This window comes from Bombina bombina, chromosome 4 (genome assembly GCF_027579735.1).
Source record: "Bombina bombina isolate aBomBom1 chromosome 4, aBomBom1.pri, whole genome shotgun sequence".
Lineage (NCBI taxonomy): Eukaryota > Metazoa > Chordata > Amphibia > Anura > Bombinatoridae > Bombina > Bombina bombina.
Genome location: NC_069502.1, coordinates 1,211,121,498 through 1,211,145,679, shown reverse-complemented (window position 1 = coordinate 1,211,145,679; position 24,182 = coordinate 1,211,121,498). Strand labels below are relative to the sequence as shown.

The following is a 24,182-nucleotide window of genomic DNA, read 5'->3' as shown; positions in this document are numbered from 1 at the left end:
AGTTATGCACACCTGACCCTGCTGTGTGCTGAGTTATGCACACCTGACCCTGCTGTCTTCTGAGTTATGCACACCTGACCCTGCTGTCTGCTGAGTTATGCACACCTGACTGTGCTGTCTGCTGAGTTATGCACACCTGACTGTGCTGTCTGCTGAGTTATGCACACCTGACTGTGCTGTCTGCTGAGTTATGCACACCTGACTGTGCTGTCTGCTGAGTTATGCACACCTGACTGTGCTGTCTGCTGAGTTATGCACACCTGACCTTGCTGTGTGCTGAGTTATGTACACCTGACCGTGCTGTGTGCTGAGTTATTCACACCTGACCCTGCTGTGTGCTGAGTTATGTACACCTGACCCTGCTGTGTGCTGAGTTATGTACACCTGACCGTGCTGTGTGCTGAGTTATTCACACCTGACCCTGTTGTCTGCTGAGTGATGCACACCTGACCCTGCTGTGTGCTGAGTTATGCACACCTGACCCTGCTGTGTGCTGAGTTATGTACACCTGACCTTGCTGTGTGCTGAGTTATGTACACCTGACCTTGCTGTGTGCTGAGTTATGTACACCTGACCCTGCTGTCTTCTGAGTTATGCACACCTGACCCTGCTGTCTGCTGAGTTATGCACACCTGACTGTGCTGTCTGCTGAGTTATGCACACCTGACCCTGCTGTCTGCTGAGTTATGTACACCTGACCTTGCTGTGTGCTGAGTTATGTACACCTGACCTTGCTGTGTGCTGAGTTATGTACACCTGACCTTGCTGTGTGCTGAGTTATGTACACCTGACCCTGCTGTGTGCTGAGTTATGCACACCTGACCCTGCTGTCTTCTGAGTTATGCACACCTGACCCTGCTGTCTTCTGAGTTATGCACACCTGACCCTGCTGTCTGCTGAGTTATGCACACCTGACTGTGCTGTCTGCTGAGTTATGCACACCTGACCTTGCTGTGTGCTGAGTTATGTACACCTGACCTTGCTGTGTGCTGAGTTATGTACACCTGACCTTGCTGTGTGCTGAGTTATGTACACCTGACCTTGCTGTGTGCTGAGTTATGTACACCTGACCTTGCTGTGTGCTGAGTTATGTACACCTGACCTTGCTGTGTGCTGAGTTATGCACACCTGACTGTGCTGTGTGCTGAGTTATGCACACCTGACTGTGCTGTGTGCTGAGTTATGCACACCTGACTGTGCTGTGTGCTGAGTTATGTACACCTGACCTTGCTGTGTACTGAGTTATGTACACCTGACTGTGCTGTGTGCTGAGTTATGTACACCTGACCTTGCTGTGTACTGAGTTATGTACACCTGACCGTGCTGTGTGCTGAGTTATGTACACCTGACCTTGCTGTGTGCTGAGTTATGTACACCTGACCGTGCTGTGTGCTGAGTTATGTACACCTGACCTTGCTGTGTGCTGAGTTATGTACACCTGACCTTGCTGTGTGCTGAGTTATGTACACCTGACCTTACTGTGTGCTGAGTTATGTACACCTGACCTTGCTGTGTACTGAGTTATGTATGGATAATTTGTGTACACTTTTATTTTGTTATATTTTGATCACATTAATATCCATCTGGAGAAAGACTGAAGCCCTTGAACCTCTTTGTGAAATTAATTGTGGAGGTAAATCTCTCGGTGAGATTATTTATGTGTTATTTATTTGCCAAGTCATTACCCTCATTTGTGCAGCTCAACTAATCATAGTGCTAATAACTACAGTGATCTTTTTATTTTACAGAGTGCTGCAATGGGCTTCTCCGTTGCAGGTCAGAGGGAATTTTGAAATATGATTTATTTATACTAAATACTTATTGACATTTCCAGATACCTCAGGAGCCCTGATTTGTTTTTTGTACTATAAATTGTTTACAATGAGGGAATTTGTACACTTATTATAGAATGGGTGAATTAAGTTGTATTATTTTTTATAGTGATCTCACCTATATGTACAATTTGTATTGCTACTTAGCATTAATAAGTGTGAGCCAAAGGTGTTTCCTTGGTATTGATAACTTTTTATAATGAGACACATTAGGCTTGAATAGACACAGATATAGGATTACTTGTGTGCACGTAGGACCCCTTTATCTTTGTTAAAACATGTCAGGTTTACCCTCACTATAAGTAGGCTTACCAGAAGTCCCACTTTTACTGGGATTGTCCCGGTTTGGAGGCGCTGTCCCAGTGTCCCACCCAATTTTTCATTCTGTCCCAGTAGGGTTGCCACCTCCAGGTTTCAAATCATGTGTCCGGGTTTCAGACCTCCTGAAACCCAGACATATTATTCAAAATGACTGGACTGTGGCTCTCCAGCATAGTTGTATGCTGGTACTTTGTTACATACAGCCCTGCTTAGCTTAACGTTCGTGTCCTTCAAAGTTTACATTTAGTAATACAGGCTGATTAAGCAGCATAGGGTTTTTTAATTTTGTAGTACTACTTGGTTTATTTTTCTAAGAATTTAACCCCCCCCGCCGACCCTTGGTGTCATTGCCGGTAATACACCTTTAGGGGAATCATATGGGTATGACTAGGAAGTACAGACAGGCAGGATTTTTGGCCTGGATCTTGCTTTACTTCATGCAGGATAGCATTTTGGCTATAATCTTCCTGCATTATGGTATAGAGTAGCCTCATAAACAGCTTTAGCAGGTACGTGTTTCTTTTTTACTTTCATTCAATGTTGTATTTATGCTTTATCAGTATTTGGCTCTTTTCCTTAATTAGACACATAAAACACATATTACACTGCAGATATTAAATTGTGAAATTGATAATTATGAAAGTGATAATTATGCTTGATGTTTGGCATTATTTAGAATCTGAGATTTAGAGTAATGATTTATTTGCCATGACAACGTAATGGTGCCTTTTTCACTAGGGGGTGGTGTTATGGTCTATTTAAACTGTGTGATTCACTTGTTTGACTGAGGAAGGGTAGAGTATCCACAAAACATTACACACATAAAAGCTACTACTTTAAAAGGACCGGTAATTGCCATGCCCCCTTGACCACGCTCCTGACCACACCCCCACTGGCACCGCACCAGGTGGTCCCAGTTTCACCTCTAAAAATTATGGTAAGCCTAACTATAAGATAAGCAGGATTCAGTTTCCTGAATGTAACCAGATTCTAAACCAGACTTTTACAAATGGATTTTCCTGCCTCAAACCCAGAGCCCAGGTGCATGCTGGGAAAGATGATGAAATAAGATGTAAACGCCCATGGGAGGCCCATATTGTTTTATACTAAACTTAGAAGAGACTTGTTCACTCCCACTCTCCCAGTAGCTTAACTCAAGTTCAGGTCAGTGCTGTTTTATCTTTGTGTTTAGTTAACTACTTATTGCTTTATTACACACAGGCTACAGATATGTAACAGAACCACACAGGGCAGCTGTAGGAATGTGTAACAGAACCACACAGGGCTGCTGTAGGAATATGTGTAACAGAACCACACAGCATACAGCTGTAGGAATATGTGTAACAGAACCACACAGGGCAGCTGTAGGAGTATGTGTAACAGAACCACACAGCATACAGCTGTAGGAATATGTGTAACAGAACCACACAGGGCTGCTGTAGGAATATGTGTAACAGAACCACACAGCATACAGCTGTAGGAATATGTGTAACAGAACCACACAGGGCAGCTGTAGGAGTATGTGTAACAGAACCACACAGCATACAGCTGTAGGAGTATGTGTAACAGAACCACACAGCATACAGCTGTAGGAATATGTGTAACAGAACCACACAGGGCAGCTGTAGGAATATGTGTAACAGAACCACACAGGGCAGCTGTAGGAATATGTGTAACAGAACCACACAGCATACAGCTGTAGGAGTATGTGTAACAGAACCACACAGGGCAGCTGTAGGAATATGTGTAACAGAACCACACAGGGCAGCTATAGGAATATGTGTAACAGAACCACACAGGATACAGCTGTAGGAATATGTGTAACAGAACCACACAGGATACAGCTGTAGGAATGTGTAACAGAACCACACAGGGCTGCTGTAGGAGTATGTGTAACAGAACCACACAGGCTACAGCTGTAGGAATATGTGTAACAGAACCACACAGCATACAGCTGTAGGAGTATGTGTAACAGAACCACACAGGGCTGCTGTAGGAGTATGTGTAACAGAACCACACAGGGCAGCTGTAGGAATATGTGTAACAGAACCACACAGGGCAGCTGTAGGAATATGTGTAACAGAACCACACAGGGCAGCTGTAGGAATATGTGTAACAGAACCACACAGAGCAGCTGTAGGAATATGTGTAACAGAACCACACAGCATACAGCTGTAGGAGTATGTGTAACAGAACCACACAGGGCAGCTATAGGAATATGTGTAACAGAACCACACAGGCTACAGCTGTAGGAATATGTGTAACAGAACCACACAGGCTACAGCTGTAAGAATATGTGTAACAGAACCACACAGGCTACAGCTGTAGGAATATGTGTAACAGAACCACACAGGCTACAGCTGTAGGAATATGTGTAACAGAACCACACAGGGCAGCTGTAGGAATATGTGTAACAGAACCACACAGGGCAGCTGTAGGAATATGTGTAACAGAACCACACAGGGCAGCTGTAGGAATATGTGTAACAGAACCACACAGGGCAGCTGTAGGAATATGTGTAACAGAACCACACAGGCTACAGCTGTAGGAATATGTGTAACAGAACCACACAGGCTACAGCTGTAGGAATATGTGTAACAGAACCACACAGCATACAGCTGTAGGAATATGTGTAACAGAACCACACAGGGCAGCTGTAGGAATATGTGTAACAGTTGTGTCAGTACCTCTGTATTACATTGTCACTACTTATCCCTGCATTGTGTCAGTACCTCTGTATTACATTGTCAGTACTTATCCCTGTATTGTGTCAGTACCTCAGTATTACATTGTCACTACTTATCCCTGCATTGTGTCAGTACCTCTGTATTACATTGTCACTACTTATCCCTGTATTGTGTCAGTACCTCTGTATTACATTGTCACTACTTATCCCTGTATTGTGTCAGTACCTCTGTATTACATTGTCAGTACTTATCCCTGTATTGTGTCAGTACCTCAGTATTACATTGTCAGTACTTATCCCTGTATTGTGTCAGTACCTCTGTATTACATTGTCACTACTTATCCCTGTATTGTGTCAGTACCTCTGTATTACATTGTCAGTACTTATCCCTGTATTGTGTCAGTACCTCAGTATTACATTGTCACTACTTATCCCTGCATTGTGTCAGTACCTCTGTATTACATTGTCACTACTTATCCCTGTATTGTGTCAGTACCTCTGTATTACATTGTCACTACTTATCCCTGTATTGTGTCAGTACCCCTGTATTACATTGTCACTACTTATCCCTGTATTGTGTCAGTACCTCAGTATTACATTGTCACTACTTATCCCTGTATTGTGTCAGTACCTCAGTGTTACATTGTCAGTACTTATCCCTGTATTGTGTCAGTACCTCTGTATTACATTGTCAGTACTTATCCCTGTATTGTGTCAGTGCCTCTGTATTACATTGTCACTACTTATCCCTGTATTGTGTCAGTGCCTCTGTATTACATTGTCAGTACTTATCCCTGCATTGTGTCAGTACCTCTGTATTACATTGTCACTACTTATCCCTGTATTGTGTCAGTACCTCTGTATTACATTGTCACTACTTATCCCTGTATTGTGTCAGTACCTCTGTATTACATTGTCACTACTTATCCCTGTATTGTGTCAGTACCTCTGTATTACATTGTCAGTACTTATCCCTGTATTGTGTCAGTACTTCTGTATTACATTGTCAGTACTTATCCCTGTATTGTGTCAGTACCTCTGTATTACATTGTCACTACTTATCTCTGTATTGTGTCAGTACCTCTGTATTACATTGTCAGTACTTATCCCTGTATTGTGTCAGTACCTCTGTATTACATTGTCACTACTTATCCCTGTATTGTGTCAGTGCCTCTGTATTACATTGTCAGTACTTATCCCTGTATTGTGTCAGTACCTCTGTATTACATTGTCAGTACTTATCCCTGTATTGTGTCAGTACCTCTGTATTACATTGTCAGTACTTATCCCTGTATTGTGTCAGTACCTCTGTATTACATTGTCAGTACTTATCCCTGTATTGTGTTAGTACCTCTGTATTACATTGTCACTACTTATCCCTGTATTGTGTTAGTACCTCTGTATTACATTGTCACTACTTATCCCTGTATTGTGTCAGTGCCTCTGTATTACATTGTCACTACTTATCCCTGTATTGTGTCAGTACCTCTGTATTACATTGTCACTACTTATCCCTGTATTGTGTCAGTGCCTCTGTATTACATTGTCACTAATTATCCCTGTATTGTGTCAGTACCTCAGTATTACATTGTCAGTACTTATCCCTGTATTGTGTCAGTACCTCAGTATTACATTGTCACTACTTATCCCTGTATTGTGTCAGTACCTCTGTATTACATTGTCAGTACTTATCCCTGTATTGTGTCAGTACCTCAGTATTACATTGTCAGTACTTATCCCTGTATTGTGTCAGTACCACTGTATTACATTGTCAGTACTTATCCCTGTATTGTGTCAGTACCTCAGTATTACATTGTCAGTACTTATCCCTGTATTGTGTCAGTACCTCAGTATTACATTGTCAGTACTTATCCCTGTATTGTGTCAGTACCTCAGTATTACATTGTCAGTACTTATCCCTGTATTGTGTCAGTACCACTGTATTACATTGTCAGTACTTATCCCTGTATTGTGTCAGTACCTCTGTATTACATTGTCAGTACTTATCCCTGTATTGTCAGTACCTCTGTATTACATTGTCACTACTTATCCATGTATTGTGTCAGTACCTCTGTATTACATTGTCAGTACTTATCCCTGTATTGTGTCAGTGCCTCTGTATTACATTGTCAGTACATATCCCTGTATTTTGTCAGTACCTCTGTATTACATTGTCACTACTTATCCCTGTATTTTGTCAGTACCTCTGTATTACATTGTCACTACTTATCCCTGTATTGTGTCAGTACCTCTGTATTACATTGTCAGTACTTATCCCTGTATTGTGTCAGTACCTCTGTATTACATTGTCAGTACTTATCCCTGTATTGTGTCAGTACCTCTGTATTACATTGTCAGTACTTATCCCTGTATTGTGTCAGTACCTCAGTATTACATTGTCAGTACTTATCCCTGTATTGTGTCAGTACTTATCCCTGTATTGTGTCAGTACCTCAGTATTACATTGTCAGTACTTATCCCTGTATTGTGTCAGTACCTCAGTATTACATTGTCAGTACTTATCCCTGTATTGTGTCAGTACCTCAGTATTACATTGTCAGTACTTATCCCTGTATTGTGTCAGTACCTCAGTATTACATTGTCAGTACTTATCCCTGTATTGTGTCAGTACCTCTGTATTACATTGTCAGTACTTATCCCTGTATTGTGTGAGTACCTCTGTATTACATTGTCACTACTTATCCCTGTATTGTGTCAGTACCTCAGTATTACATTGTCACTACTTATCCCTGTATTGTGTCAGTACTTATCCCTGTATTGTGTCAGTACCTCAGTATTACATTGTCAGTACTTATCCCTGTATTGTGTCAGTACCTCAGTATTACATTGTCAGTACTTATCCCTGTATTGTGTCAGTACCACTGTATTACATTGTCAGTACTTATCCCTGTATTGTGTCAGTACCTCAGTATTACATTGTCAGTACTTATCCCTGTATTGTGTCAGTACCTCTGTATTACATTGTCACTACCTATCCCTGTATTGTGTCAGTACCTCTGTGTTACATTGTCAGTACGTATCCCTGTATTGTGTCAGTACCTCTGTATTACATTGTCAGTACATATCCCTGTATTGTGTCAGTACCTCTGTATTACATTGTCAGTACATATCCCTGTATTGTGTCAGTACCTCTGTATTACATTGCCAGTACTTATCCCTGTATTGTGTCAGTACCTCTGTATTACATTATCATTACTTTTCCCTGTATTGTGTCAGTACCTCTGTATTACATTGTCAGTACTTATCCCTGTATTGTGTCAGTACCCCTGTATTATATTGTCAGTACCTCTGTATTACATTGTCAGTACTTATCCCTGTATTGTGTTAGTACATCTGTATTACATTGTCACTACTTATCCCTGTATTGTGTCAGTACTTCTGTATTACATTGTCAGTACTTATCCCTGTATTGTGTCAGTACCTCTGTATTACATTGTCACTACTTATCCCTGTATTGTGTCAGTACCTCTGTATTACATTGTCACTACTTATCCCTGTATTGTGTCAGTACCTCTGTATTACATTGTCACTACTTATCCCTGTATTGTGTCAGTACCTCTGTATTACATTGTCAGTACTTATCCCTGTATTGTGTCAGTACCTCTGTATTACATTGTCACTACTTATCCCTGTATTGTGTCAGTACCTCAGTATTACATTGTCACTACTTATCCCTGTATTGTGTCAGTACCTCAGTATTACATTGTCACTACTTATCCCTGTATTGTGTCAGTACCTCAGTATTACATTGTCACTACTTATCCCTGTATTGTGTCAGTACCTCTGTATTACATTGTCAGTACATATCCCTGTATTGTGTCAGTACCTCTGTATTACATTGTCACTACTTATCCCTGTATTGTGTCAGTACCTCTGTATTACATTGTCAGTACTTATCCCTGTATTGTGTCAGTACCTCTGTATTACATTGTCAGTACTTATCCCTGTATTGTGTCAGTACCTCTGTATTACATTGTCACTACTTATCCCTGTATTGTGTCAGTACCTCTGTATTACATTGTCACTACTTATCCCTGTATTGTGTCAGTACCTCTGTATTACATTGTCAGTACTTATCCCTGTATTGTGTCAGTACCTCTGTATTACATTGTCAGTACTTATCCCTGTATTGTGTCAGTACCTCTGTATTACATTGTCAGTACTTATCCCTGTATTGTGTCAGTACCTCTGTATTACATTGTCAGTACTTATCCATGTATTGTGTCAGTACCTCTGTATTACATTGTCACTACTTATCCCTGTATTGTGTCAGTACCTCTGTATTACATTGTCACTACTTATCCCTGTATTGTGTCAGTACCTCTGTATTACATTGTCACTACTTATCCCTGTATTGTGTCAGTGCCTCTGTGTTACATTGTCACTACTTATCCCTGTATTGTGTCAGTACCTCTGTATTACATTGTCACTACTTATCCCTGTATTGTGTCAGTGCCTCTGTATTACATTGTCACTACTTATCCCTGTATTGTGTCAGTACCTCTGTATTACATTGTCACTACTTATCCCTGTATTGTGTCAGTACCTCTGTATTACATTGTCACTACTTATCCCTGTATTGTGTCAGTACCTCTGTATTACATTGTCAGTACTTATCCCTGTATTGTGTCAGTACCTCTGTATTACATTGTCACTACTTATCCCTGTATTGTGTCATTATCCCTGTATTGTGTCAGTGCCTCTGTGTTACATTGTCAGTACTTATCCCTGTATTGTGTCAGTACCTCTGTATTACATTGTCAGTACTTATCCCTGTATTGTGTCAGTACCTCTGTATTACATTGTCACTACTTATCCCTGTATTGTGTCAGTACCTCTGTATTACATTGTCGGTACTTATCCCTGTATTGTGTCAGTACCTCTGTATTACATTGTCACTACTTAGCCCTGTATTGTGTTAGTACCTCTGTATTACATTGTCAGTACTTATCCCTGTATTGTGTCAGTACCTCTGTATTACATTGTCAGTACTTATCCCTGTATTGTGTCAGTACCTCTGTATTACATTGTCACTACTTATCCCTGTATTGTGTCAGTACCTCTGTATTACATTGTCACTACTTATCCCTGTATTGTGTCAGTACCTCTGTATTACATTGTCAGTACTTATCCCTGTATTGTGTCAGTACCTCTGTATTACATTGTCAGTACTTATCCCTGTATTGTGTCAGTACCTCTGTATTACATTGTCAGTACTTATCCCTGTATTGTGTCAGTACCTCTGTATTACATTGTCAGTACTTATCTCTGTATTGTGTCAGTACCTCTGTATTACATTGTCACTACTTATCCCTGTATTGTGTCAGTACCTCTGTATTACATTGTCAGTACTTATCCCTGTATTGTGTCAGTGCCTCTGTATTACATTGTCAGTACGGATCCCTGTATTGTGTCAGTACCTCTGTATTACATTGTCAGTACTTATCCCTGTATTGTGTCAGTACCTCTGTATTACATTGTCACTACTTATCCCTGTATTGTGTCAGTACCTCTGTATTACATTGTCACTACTTATCCCTGTATTGTGTCAGTACCTCTGTATTACTTACATTGTCAGTACTTATCCCTGTATTGTGTCAGTACCTCTGTATTACATTGTCAGTACTTATCCCTGTATTGTGTCAGTACCTCTGTATTACTTACATTGTCAGTACTTATCCCTGTATTGTGTCAGTACCTCTGTATTAAATTGTCAGTACTTATCCCCCTGTATTGTGTCAGTACCTCTGTATTACATTGTCAGTACTTATCCCCTGTATTGTGTCAGTACCTCAGTATTAAATTGTCAGTACTTATCCCTGTATTGTGTCAGTACCCCTGTATTACATTGTCAGTACTTATCCCTGTATTGTGTCAGTACCTCAGTGTTACATTGTCACTACTTATCTCTGTATTGTGTCAGTACCTCTGTATTACATTGTCAGTACTTATCCCTGTATTGTGTCAGTACCTCTGTATTACATTGTCAGTACTTATCCCTGTATTGTGTCAGTACCTCTGTATTACATTGTCAGTACTTATCCCTGTATTGTGTTAGTACCTCTGTATTACATTGTCACTACTTATCCCTGTATTGTGTCAGTACCTCTGTATTACATTGTCACTACTTATCCCTGTATTGTGTCAGTGCCTCTGTATTACATTGTCAGTACTTATCCCTGTATTGTGTCAGTACCTCTGTATTACATTGTCACTACTTATCCCTGTATTGTGTCAGTGCCTCTGTATTACATTGTTACTACTTATCCCTGTATTGTGTCAGTACCTCTGTATTACATTGTCACTAATTATCCCTGTATTGTGTCAGTACCTCAGTATTACATTGTCAGTACTTATCCCTGTATTGTGTCAGTACTTATCCCTGTATTGTGTCAGTACCTCAGTATTACATTGTCAGTACTTATCCCTGTATTGTGTCAGTACCACTGTATTACATTATCACTACTTATCCCTGTATTGTGTCAGTACCTCTGTGTTACATTGTCAGTACATATCCCTGTATTGTGTCAGTACCTCTGTATTACATTGTCAGTACATATCCCTGTATTGTGTCAGTACCTCTGTATTACATTGTCAGTACATATCCCTGTATTGTGTCAGTACCTCTGTATTACATTGCCAGTACTTATCCCTGTATTGTGTCAGTACCTCTGTATTACATTATCATTACTTTTCCCTGTATTGTGTCAGTACCTCTGTATTACATTGTCAGTACTTATCCCTGTATTGTGTCAGTACCCCTGTATTATATTGTCAGTACTTATCCCTGTATTGTGTCAGTACCTCTGTATTACATTGTCAGTACTTATCCCTGTATTGTGTTAGTACATCTGTATTACATTGTCACTACTTATCCCTGTATTGTGTCAGTACTTCTGTATTACATTGTCAGTACTTATCCCTGTATTGTGTCAGTACCTCTGTATTACATTGTCACTACTTATCCCTGTATTGTGTCAGTACCTCTGTATTACATTGTCACTACTTATCCCTGTATTGTGTCAGTACCTCTGTATTACATTGTCAGTACTTATCCCTGTATTGTGTCAGTACCTCTGTATTACATTGTCACTACTTATCCCTGTATTGTGTCAGTACCTCTGTATTACATTGTCACTACTTATCCCTGTATTGTGTCAGTACCTCTGTATTACATTGTCACTACTTATCCCTGTATTGTGTCAGTACCTCTGTATTACATTGTCACTACTTATCCCTGTATTGTGTCAGTACCTCTGTATTACATTGTCAGTACTTATCCCTGTATTGTGTCAGTACCTCTGTATTACATTGTCACTACGTATCCCTCTATTGTGTCAGTACCTCTGTATTACATTGTCACTACTTATCCCTGTATTGTGTCAGTACCTCTGTATTACATTGTCACTACTTATCCCTGTATTGTGTCAGTACCTCTGTATTACATTGTCACTAATTATCCCTGTATTGTGTCAGTACCTCTGTATTAAATTGTCAGTACTTATCCCTGTATTGTGTCAGTACCTCTGTATTACATTGTCAGTACTTATCCCTGTATTGTGTCAGTACCTCTGTATTACATTGTCACTAATTATCCCTGTATTGTGTCAGTACCTCTGTATTACATTGTCACTAATTATCCCTGTATTGTGTCAGTACCTCTGTATTAAATTGTCAGTACTTATCCCTGTATTGTGTCAGTACCTCTGTATTACATTGTCAGTACTTATCCCTGTATTGTGTCAGTACCTCTGTATTACATTGTCACTACTTATCCCTGTATTGTGTCAGTGCCTCTGTATTACATTGTCACTACTTATCCCTGTATTGTGTCAGTACCTCTGTATTACATTGTCACTACTTATCCCTGTATTGTGTCAGTACCTCTGTATTACATTGTCACTACTTATCCCTGTATTGTGTCAGTACCTCTGTATTACATTGTCACTACTTATCCCTGTATTGTGTCAGTACCTCTGTATTACATTGTCACTACTTATCCCTGTATTGTGTCAGTACCTCTGTATTACATTGTCACTACTTATCCCTGTATTGTGTCAGTACCTCTGTATTACATTGTCACTACTTATCCCTGTATTGTGTCAGTACCTCTGTATTACATTGTCACTACTTATCCCTGTATTGTGTCAGTACCTCTGTATTACATTGTCACTACTTATCCCTGTATTGTGTCAGTGCCTCTGTGTTACATTGTCAGTACTTATCCCTGTATTGTGTCAGTACCTCTGTATTACATTGTCAGTATTTATCCCTGTATTGTGTCAGTACCTCAGTATTACATTGTCAGTACTTATCCCTGTATTGTGTCAGTACCTCTGTATTACATTGTCACTACATATCCCTGTATTGTGTCAGTACCTCAGTATTACATTGTCACTACTTATCCCTGTATTGTGTCAGTACCTCTGTATTACATTGTCACTACTTATCCCTGTATTGTGTCAGTACCTCTGTATTACATTGTCACTACTTAGCCCTGTATTGTGTCAGTACCTCTGTATTACATTGTCACTACTTAGCCCTGTATTGTGTCAGTACCTCTGTATTACATTGTCACTACTTAGCCCTGTATTGTGTTAGTACCTCTGTATTACATTGTCACTACTTATCCCTGTATTGTGTCAGTACCTCTGTATTACATTGTCACTACTTATCCCTGTATTGTGTCAGTACCTCTGTATTACATTGTCATTACTTATCCCTGTATTGTGTCAGTACCTCTGTATTACATTGTCACTACTTATCCCTGTATTGTGTCAGTACCTCTGTATTACATTGTCACTACTTATCCCTGTATTGTGTCAGTACCTCTGTATTACATTGTCACTACTTATCCCTGTATTGTGTCAGTACCTCTGTATTACATTGTCACTACTTATCTCTGTATTGTGTCAGTACCTCTGTATTACATTGTCAGTACTTATCCCTGTATTGTGTCAGTACCTCTGTATTACATTGTCAGTACGGATCCCTGTATTGTGTCAGTACCTCTGTATTACATTGTCACTACTTATCTCTGTATTGTGTCAGTACCTCTGTATTACATTGTCAGTACTTATCCCTGTATTGTGTCAGTGCCTCTGTATTACATTGTCAGTACGGATCCCTGTATTGTGTCAGTACCTCTGTATTACATTGTCAGTACTTATCCCTGTATTGTGTCAGTACCTCTGTATTACATTGTCACTACTTATCCCTGTATTGTGTCAGTACCTCTGTATTACATTGTCACTACTTATCCCTGTATTGTGTCAGTACCTCTGTATTACTTACATTGTCACTACTTATCCCTGTATTGTGTCAGTACCTCTGTATTACATTGTCACTACTTATCCCTGTATTGTGTCAGTACCTCTGTATTACATTGTCACTACTTATCCCTGTATTGTGTCAGTACCTCTGTATTACATTGTCACTACTTATCCCTGTATTGTGTCAGTACCTCTGTATTACATTGTCACTACTTATCCCTGTATTGTGTCAGTACCTCTGTATTACATTGTCACTACTTATCCCTGTATTGTGTCAGTACCTCTGTATTACATTGTCACTACTTATCCCTGTATTGTGTCAGTACCTCTGTATTACATTGTCACTACTTATCCCTGTATTGTGTCAGTACCTCTGTATTACATTGTCACTACTTATCCCTGTATTGTGTCAGTACCTCTGTATTACATTGTCACTACTTATCCCTGTATTGTGTCAGTACCTCAGTATTACATTGTCACTACTTATCCCTGTATTGTGTCAGTACCTCTGTATTACATTGTCAGTACTTATCCCTGTATTGTGTCAGTACCTCTGTATTACATTGTCAGTACTTATCCCTGTATTGTGTCAGTACCTCTGTATTACATTGTCAGTACTTATCCCTGTATTGTGTCAGTACCTCAGTATTACATTGTCAGTACTTATCCCTGTATTGTGTCAGTACCTCTGTATTACATTGTCAGTACTTATCCCTGTATTGTGTCAGTACCTCTGTATTACATTGTCAGTACTTATCCCTGTATTTTGTCAGTACCTCAGTATTACATTGTCAGTACTTATCCCTGTATTGTGTCAGTACCTCTGTATTACATTGTCACTACTTATCCCTGTATTGTGTCAGTGCCTCTGTATTACATTGTCACTACTTATCCCTGTATTGTGTCAGTACCTCTGTATTACATTGTCAGTACTTATCCCTGTATTGTGTCAGTACCTCTGTATTACATTGTCACTACTTATCCCTGTATTGTGTCAGTACCTCAGTATTACATTGTCACTACTTATCCCTGTATTGTGTCAGTACCTCTGTATTACATTGTCACTACTTATCCCTGTATTGTGTCAGTACCTCTGTATTACATTGTCACTACTTATCCCTGTATTGTGTCAGTGCCTCTGTATTACATTGTCACTACTTATCCCTGTATTGTGTCAGTGCCTCTGTATTACATTGTCACTACTTATCCCTGTATTGTGTCAGTGCCTCTGTATTACATTGTCACTACTTATCCCTGTATTGTGTCAGTACCTCAGTATTACATTGTCACTACTTATCCCTGTATTGTGTCAGTACCTCTGTATTACATTGTCACTACTTATCCCTGTATTGTGTCAGTACCTCTGTATTACATTGTCACTACTTATCCCTGTATTGTGTCAGTGCCTCTGTATTACATTGTCACTACTTATCCCTGTATTGTGTCAGTGCCTCTGTATTACATTGTCACTACTTATCCCTGTATTGTGTCAGTACCTCTGTATTACATTGTCAGTACTTATCCCTGTATTGTGTCAGTACCTCTGTATTACATTGTCACTACTTATCCCTGTATTGTGTCAGTACCTCAGTATTACATTGTCACTACTTATCCCTGTATTGTGTCAGTACCTCTGTATTACATTGTCACTACTTATCCCTGTATTGTGTCAGTACCTCTGTATTACATTGTCACTACTTATCCCTGTATTGTGTCAGTGCCTCTGTATTACATTGTCACTACTTATCCCTGTATTGTGTCAGTGCCTCTGTATTACATTGTCACTACTTATCCCTGTATTGTGTCAGTACCTCAGTATTACATTGTCACTACTTATCCCTGTATTGTGTCAGTACCTCTGTATTACATTGTCACTACTTATCCCTGTATTGTGTTAGTACCTCTGTATTACATTGTCACTACTTATCCCTGTATTGTGTCAGTGCCTCTGTATTACATTGTCACTACTTATCCCTGTATTGTGTCAGTGCCTCTGTATTACATTGTCACTACTTATCCCTGTATTGTGTCAGTGCCTCTGTATTACATTGTCACTACTTATCCCTGTATTGTGTCAGTACCTCTGTATTACATTGTCACTACTTATCCCTGTATTGTGTCAGTACCTCAGTATTACATTGTCACTACTTATCCCTGTATTGTGTCAGTACCTCTGTATTACATTGTCAGTACTTATCCCTGTATTGTGTCAGTACCTCTGTATTACATTGTCACTACTTATCCCTGTATTGTGTCAGTACCTCAGTATTACATTGTCACTACTTATCCCTGTATTGTGTCAGTGCCTCTGTATTACATTGTCAGTACCTCTGTATTACATTGTCAGTACTTATCTCTGTATTGTGTCAGTACCTCTGTATTACATTGTCACTACTTATCCCCTGTATTGTGTCAGTACCTCTGTATTACATTGTCAGTACTTATCCCTGTATTGTGTCAGTACCTCTGTATTACATTGTCACTAATTATCCCTGTATTGTGTCAGTACCTCTGTATTACATTGTCAGTACTTATCCCTGTATTGTGTCAGTACCTCTGTATTACATTGTCAGTACTTATCCCTGTATTGTGTCAGTACCTCTGTATTACATTGTCAGTACTTATCCCTGTATTGTGTCAGTGCCTCAGTATTACATTGTCAGTACTTATCCCTGTATTGTGTCAGTACCTCAGTATTACATTGTCAGTACTTATCTCTGTATTGTGTCAGTACCTCTGTATTACATTGTCACTACTTATCCCTGTATTGTGTCAGTACCTCTGTATTACATTGTCACTACTTATCCCTGTATTGTGTCAGTACCTCTGTATTACATTGTCACTACTTATCCCTGTATTGTGTCAGTACCTCTGTATTACATTGTCACTACTTATCCCTGTATTGTGTCAGTACCTCTGTATTACATTGTCACTACTTATCCCTGTATTGTGTCAGTACCTCTGTATTACATTGTCAGTACTTATCCCTGTATTGTGTCAGTACCTCTGTATTACATTGTCAGTATTTATCCCTGTATTGTGTCAGTACCTCTGTATTACATTGTCACTATTTATCCCTGTATTGTGTCAGTGCCTCTCTATTGCATTGTTACTACTTATCCCTGTATTGTGTCAGTACCTCTGTATTACATTGTCAGTACTTATCCCTGTATTGTGTCAGTACCTCTGTATTACATTGTCACTACTTATCCCTGTATTGTGTCAGTACCTCTGTATTACATTGTCACTACTTATCCCTGTATTGTGTCAGTACCTCTGTATTACATTGTCAGTACTTATCCCTGTATTGTGTCAGTACCTCTGTATTACATTGTCAGTACTTATCCCTGTATTGTGTCAGTACCTCTGTATTACATTGTCAGTACTTATCCCTGTATTGTGTCAGTGCACAGGTGAAATAATCATCTGATTAATAAACATGGTTATTTTACCTGCTCTCACCCAAAAGTGATCCTGCAAATCTGACCTGTTAGGGAGGTCTGAGGACAGACTGACAACCAGAACTTTAGAAGCATGTGATTCAGTCATGAGATTTATTCCCCAGTTAAAAGCAAATCACACTTTGTAATGATCGTTCAGCTACGCAGCTCTTCTCTCAGGGGTTTGGATTTCTGGCACTTTACAATTTACTTATAAACAATTATTTTTCTTTTGTTATGTATTTAAAGGGACATTATTCACTCGATTTTATTTGCATAAATGTTTTGTAGATGATCCATTTATGTAGCTTACAGCTTTTTAAAAAAAATAAAAGTGTAGTTTTGCTTGTTTTTAAATAAGATTGCGCTGATTTTCTAACCAAGCCCCAAGGTTTTATGAGAATACAAACGTATACCTACTCCAGCTTGCTCCTGTTTGTGTAAAGATTCTTTTCATATGCAGGGGGAGGGGGGGGGGAAGTGTCTGAATAGTTCCCACTTTCAGTGGGTGTTCTAGCTAATCCTTTTAATAGTGCTAAACTACGAGCTTCTAAGTAAGTTTGCATACTGTTTAATACTGGATTTTTTATATCAGTATCTGTGCATATTATTCTTTACAGTAGTGTATATTACATGCAGTTAAATGACAATTGGTGTATACTGTCCCTTTAAGTAATGCGTGATATATAATTCCCCCTTCCCTAATAGGCGTGTTTACTATTGTGCAACCTGATCCTGGTTACCTTGCAGACGCTAAAAGGTGTGTAAGGAGGAGTGGCTTATTGTCACAGCCATCGGACAAAGTACAGCAGACACAAACAGCCAAGGTGACATGTGGCGACAGCTTCTGGACAATGGCAGGTGAGGGGTTAATAATTAGGATTCATGGTTACTGTGATGTCAATTTCAATTTGAAATGAGATTATTTTATCAATCTTGTGTTTCTCATAGACTCTTTATTGCATTGTGCAGCCACAAGTTATTAGGGTGTATAATTATTAGGGTGTATAATTATTACGGTATATAATTACCCTTTTTAACACATGGGCCTGATACGCTATAGCACCCTGCTCAGGCGATCTGTCAGTGCTCTACTGTCCTTTACATAAATTTTACCTTAAAAACTGTGCATCTCCCTAAGGCGTGTAACCTACAGATGAAATACATATAGTATAGCACTCACTATAATTACAATTGTACCACAAAAGTTCAAAATTCAAAGCATACTGATTTTTTTATTTTAATTTATAAAATGAGTCTAGCAGCTTTGGCACGTGGGCTGAACAGAGACATTCTGAAATTCTCTCAATTACACCTACAGTCTCGCTGCTTTATTTTGCCAATTGTAAGCTGGGAAGATTGTCTCAAAATACGCTATGTGCCTATTGCACTCTTAGAAAGACAAACATGCAAAACTAGAAGCAATTGTAAAATCAAACATGCTGAAAAGACAACCTGATTTGTATTTGTTACAATATAACAGTGCCGGGTGCTTAACTCTTAATAGGCAGATTTAGTTTAATAAACCATATTTAGAAAAATCAATTCAATAAATAAATTGATTAATAAAAAATAAAATTTATGGACAAATTAAAAAGCACACTATTAAATGATATATGAATATATAGCTATATCTCTCCCCTGTTAAATAAAGGTCTACATGACCTATATTATATGGGGACTGAGATGATTCCAGAAGCCTCACTGCTGCAATGCTGTCACTTTACCTTAGTCAGTGTGATGTCATTTGTCACTTCAAGATGATGTCACGTCAGTTCACTACTGGGAATGAAAGAATGAAGATGTTTCTTATATATAATCCTTATGAATGTATTTCTACCCATAAAGATGCACTTCAAGAAACAAATTCAGCAAATCTAACATTTTCAAAAGCTAATTATTTTAGGGCAAGAAAAATGGAATTTAAAATAAAGCCTCTTGTTAATCTCTTTATGTGTTTGGCGTTAGTATTCTCCATTTACTGTCTTCTTTTGCCTAGTAGTGAACAGGTTAACCCAGATACATATATATAATTTATTGCTGGGGGTTTAACAGCTATGTGTACAGACAACATAATGTGGGATTATAGGTGTAGATTGTAAGCTCTTTAGACCTTCTGCCTCCTTTACTCATTTACATTTAGTCCATTTTATAATTCAGTTTTTTTCTCTTCTGAATCAGTTCTGATGTATTTTACTCATGTACCCAGCACCATGAACGTATGGATGATGATGATAATAAGCTATTATTAATAAACACTAACATTCATTAGTGTATTTGTCAGCATTTTCATTAAAAAAGCGGTTCAGGAGTAAACTACTTTCTTCTGTTATGTGTGATCAGTCCACGGGTCATCATTACTTCTGGGATATAACTCCTCCCCAACAGGAAATGCAAGAGGATTCACCCAGCAGAGCTGCATATAGCTCCTCCCCTCTACGTCACTCCCAGTCATTCTCTTGCACCCAACGACTAGATAGGTTGTGTAAGAGGACTATGGTGATTATTCTTAGTTTTTATGACTTCAATCAAAAGTTTGTTATTTTACAATGACACCGGAGTGTGTTATTGCCTCTCTGGCAGAGTTTGAAGAAGAATCTACCAGAGTTTTACTATGATTTTAGCCGGAGTAGTTAAGATCATATTGCTGTTCTCGGCCATCTGAGGAGAGGTAAAAACTTCAGATCAGGGGACAGCGGGCAGATGAATCTGCATAGAAGTATGTAGCAGTTTTTATTTTCTGACAAGGAATTGATGAGAAAATCCTGCCATACCGATATAATGTCATGTATGTATACTTTGCACTTCTGTATTCTGGGAATGGTACTTCACTGGAATTACTCTGTAAAAAGTACATAAGAATTTTTTTATATGTATTGATTATGTTAAACGTTTTTGCTGGAATGTAGAATCGTTTACATTTAGTGAGGTACTGAGTGAATAAATGTTTGGGCTATTTTTCCACTTGGCAGTTGCTTATTCTAATTATGACAGTTTCGTTTCTCCCTCACTGCTGTGTGTGAGGGGGAGGGGCCGTTTTTGGCGCTCTTTGCTACGCATCAAAATTTCCAGTCAGTTGCTCATTGTATTTCCTGCATGATCCGGTTCATCTCTACAGAACTCGGGGGTCTTCAAAACTTCTTTTGAGGGAGGTAGATTCTCTCAGCAGAGCTGTGAGAATTATATATTGACTGTGATAAAAAACGTTACTCTGTAATTTTTTTTTTTTTTTTTTTTTTCTGCTTCAGATTTAATTAATTTTGCTTTGCTAATGGGAAACCTTTGCTAAAGTTGTGTTGTTTACAAGGATTGATGCTATAACTGTTTTTCAGTTTATTATTTCAACTGTCATTAATCGTTTAGTGTTTCTTTGAGGCACAGTACGTTTTTATTAAATAAAATTGTAGCCAAGTTGCAAGTTTATTTGCTAGTGTGTTGAACATGTCTGATTCAGAGGAAGATACCTGTGTCATTTGTTCCAATGCCAAGGTGGAGCCCAATAGAAATTTATGTACTAACTGTATTGATGCTACTTTAAATAAAAGCCAATCTGTACAAATTGAACAAATTTCACCTAACAGCGAGGGGAGAGTTATGCCGACTAACTCGCCTCACGTGTCAGTACCTGCATCTCCCGCTCGGGAGGTGCGTGATATTGTGGCGCCCAGTACATCTGGGCGGCCATTACAGATAACATTACAAGATATGGCTACTGTTATGACTGAAGTTTTGGCTAAATTACCAGAACTAAGAGGCAAGCGTGATCACTCTGGGGTGAGAACAGAGTGCGCTGATAATACTAGGGCCATGTCTGATACTGCGTCACAGCTTGCAGAGCATGAGGACGGAGAGCTTCATTCTGTGGGTGACGGTTCTGATCCAAACAGATTGGATTCAGATATTTCAAATTTTAAATTTAAATTGGAGAACCTCCGTGTATTACTAGGGGAGGTTTTAGCGGCTCTGAATGATTGTAACACAGTTGCAATACCAGAGAAAATGTGTAGGTTGGATAAATATTTTGCGGTACCGGCGAGTACTGATGTTTTTCCTATACCTAAGAGACTTACTGAAATTGTTACTAAGGAGTGGGATAGACCCGGTGTGCCGTTCTCACCCCCTCCAATATTTAGAAAAATGTTTCCAATAGACGCCACCACACGGGACTTATGGCAGACGGTCCCTAAGGTGGAGGGAGCAGTTTCTACCTTAGCTAAGCGTACCACTATCCCGGTTGAGGATAGCTGTGCTTTTTCAGATCCAATGGATAAAAAACTAGAGGGTTACCTTAAGAAAATGTTTGTTCAACAAGGTTTTATATTGCAACCCCTTGCATGCATCGCGCCGGTCACGGCTGCTGCAGCATTCTGGATTGAATCTCTGGAAGAGAACATTAGTTCAGCTACGCTGGACGAGATTACGGACAGGTTTAGAGTCCTTAAACTAGCTAATTCTTTCATTTCGGAAGCCGTAGTACATTTAACCAAACTTACGGCTAAGAATTCAGGATTCGCCATTCAGGCACGCAGAGCACTGTGGCTAAAATCCTGGTCAGCTGATGTTACTTCTAAATCTAAATTGCTTAATATACCTTTCAAGGGGCAGACCTTATTCGGGCCCGGGTTGAAGGAGATTATCGCTGACATTACAGGAGGTAAAGGCCATGCCCTGCCTCAGGACAAAGCCAAAGCTAAGACTAGACAGTCTAATTTTCGTTCCTTTCGTAATTTCAAAGCAGGAGCAGCATCAACTTCCTCTGCACCAAAACAGGAAGGAGCTGTTGCTCGTTACAGACAAGGCTGGAGACCTAATCAGTCCTGGAACAAGGGCAAGCAGGCCAGGAAACCTGCTGCTGCCCCTAAGACAGCATGAATCGAGGGCCCCAGATCCGGGACCGGATCTGGTGGGGGGCAGACTTTCTCTCTTCGCCCAGGCTTGGGCAAGAGATGTTCAGGATCCCTGGGCGCTAGAGATCATATCTCAGGGATACCTTCTGGACTTCAAATTCTCTCCCCCAAGAGGGAGATTTCATCTGTCAAGGTTGTCAACAAACCAAATAAAGAAAGAGGCGTTTCTACGCTGCGTACAAGATCTTTTATTAATGGGAGTGATCCATCCGGTTCCGCGGTCGGAACAAGGACAAGGGTTTTACTCAAATCTGTTTGTAGTTCCCAAAAAAGAGGGAACTTTCAGGCCAATCTTGGATTTAAAGATCCTAAACAAATTCCTAAGAGTTCCATCGTTCAAAATGGAAACTATTCGGACAATTTTACCCATGATCCAAAAAGGTCAGTACATGACCACAGTGGATTTAAAGGATGCTTACCTTCACATACCGATTCACAAGGATCATTACCGGTATCTAAGGTTTGCCTTTCTAGACAGGCATTACCAATTTGTAGCTCTTCCATTCGGATTGGCTACGGCTCCAAGAATCTTCACAAAGGTTCTGGGTACTCTTCTAGCGGTCCTAAGACCGCGAGGAATTTCGGTAGCTCCATACCTGGACGACATTCTGATACAAGCTCCAAGCTTTCAAACTGCCAAGTCTCATACAGAGTTAGTACTGGCATTTCTAAGGTCGCATGGATGGAAGGTGAACGAAAAGAAGAGTTCTCTCTTTCCACTCACAAGAGTTCCCTTCTTGGGGACTCTGATAGATTCTGTAGAAATGAAGATTTACCTGACAGAAGACAGGTTAACAAAGCTTCAAAATGTATGCCGTGTCCTTCATTCCATTCAACACCCGTCAGTAGCTCAATGCATGGAGGTGATCGGCTTAATGGTAGCGGCAATGGACATAGTACCTTTTGCTCGCCTACATCTCAGACCTCTGCAATTGTGCATGCTAAGACAGTGGAATGGGGATTACTCAGATTTGTCCCCTACTCTGAATCTGGATCAAGAGACCAGAAATTCTCTTCTATGGTGGCTTTATCGGCCACATCTATCCAGGGGGATGCCATTCAGCAGGCCAGACTGGACAATTGTAACAGACGCCAGCCTACTAGGTTGGGGCGCTGTCTGGAATTCTCTGAAGGCTCAGGGTTTATGGAATCAGGAGGAGAGCCTCCTTCCAATAAACATTCTGGAATTGAGAGCAGTTCTCAATGCCCTTCTGGCTTGGCCCCAGTTAACAACTCGGGGGTTCATCAGGTTTCAGTCGGACAACATCACGACTGTAGCTTACATCAACCATCAGGGAGGGACAAGGAGCTCCCTAGCAATGATGGAAGTATCAAAGATAATTCGCTGGGCAGAGTCTCACTCTTGCCACCTGTCAGCAATCCACATCCCGGGAGTGGAGAACTGGGAGGCGGATTTCTTGAGTCGTCAGACTTTTCATCCGGGGGAGTGGGAACTTCATCCGGAGGTCTTTGCCCAAATACTTCGACGTTGGGGCAAACCAGAGATAGATCTCATGGCGTCTCGTCAGAACGCCAAACTTCCTCGCTACGGGTCCAGATCCAGGGATCCGGGAGCGGTTCTGATAGATGCTTTGACAGCACCTTGGACCTTCGGGATGGCTTATGTGTTTCCACCCTTCCCGATGCTTCCTCGATTGATTGCCAGAATCAAACAGGAGAGAGCATCAGTGATTCTAATAGCG

At 40.0% G+C, this 24,182-nt stretch overlaps 1 protein-coding gene across 2 annotated transcripts in view; it reads left to right on the top strand.

Annotated features, from left to right (window-relative positions):
* The first annotated feature begins 3,259 nt into the window (after positions 1–3,259).
* Positions 3,260–24,182, top strand: part of LOC128658189 (epoxide hydrolase 1) — an 86,530-nt gene continuing 65,607 nt past the window's right edge. Inside the window, exons 1-2 of one of the 2 annotated variants that reach the window (XM_053712709.1) lie at positions 3,260–3,317; positions 18,281–18,433. In XM_053712709.1, the coding sequence (XP_053568684.1) occupies positions 18,405–18,433 (29 nt within the window). In that variant the 5' untranslated portion in view covers positions 3,260–3,317; positions 18,281–18,404. The remainder of the gene's footprint in view (positions 3,318–18,280; positions 18,434–24,182) is intronic. The other variant, XM_053712710.1, reaches the window with a different exon arrangement.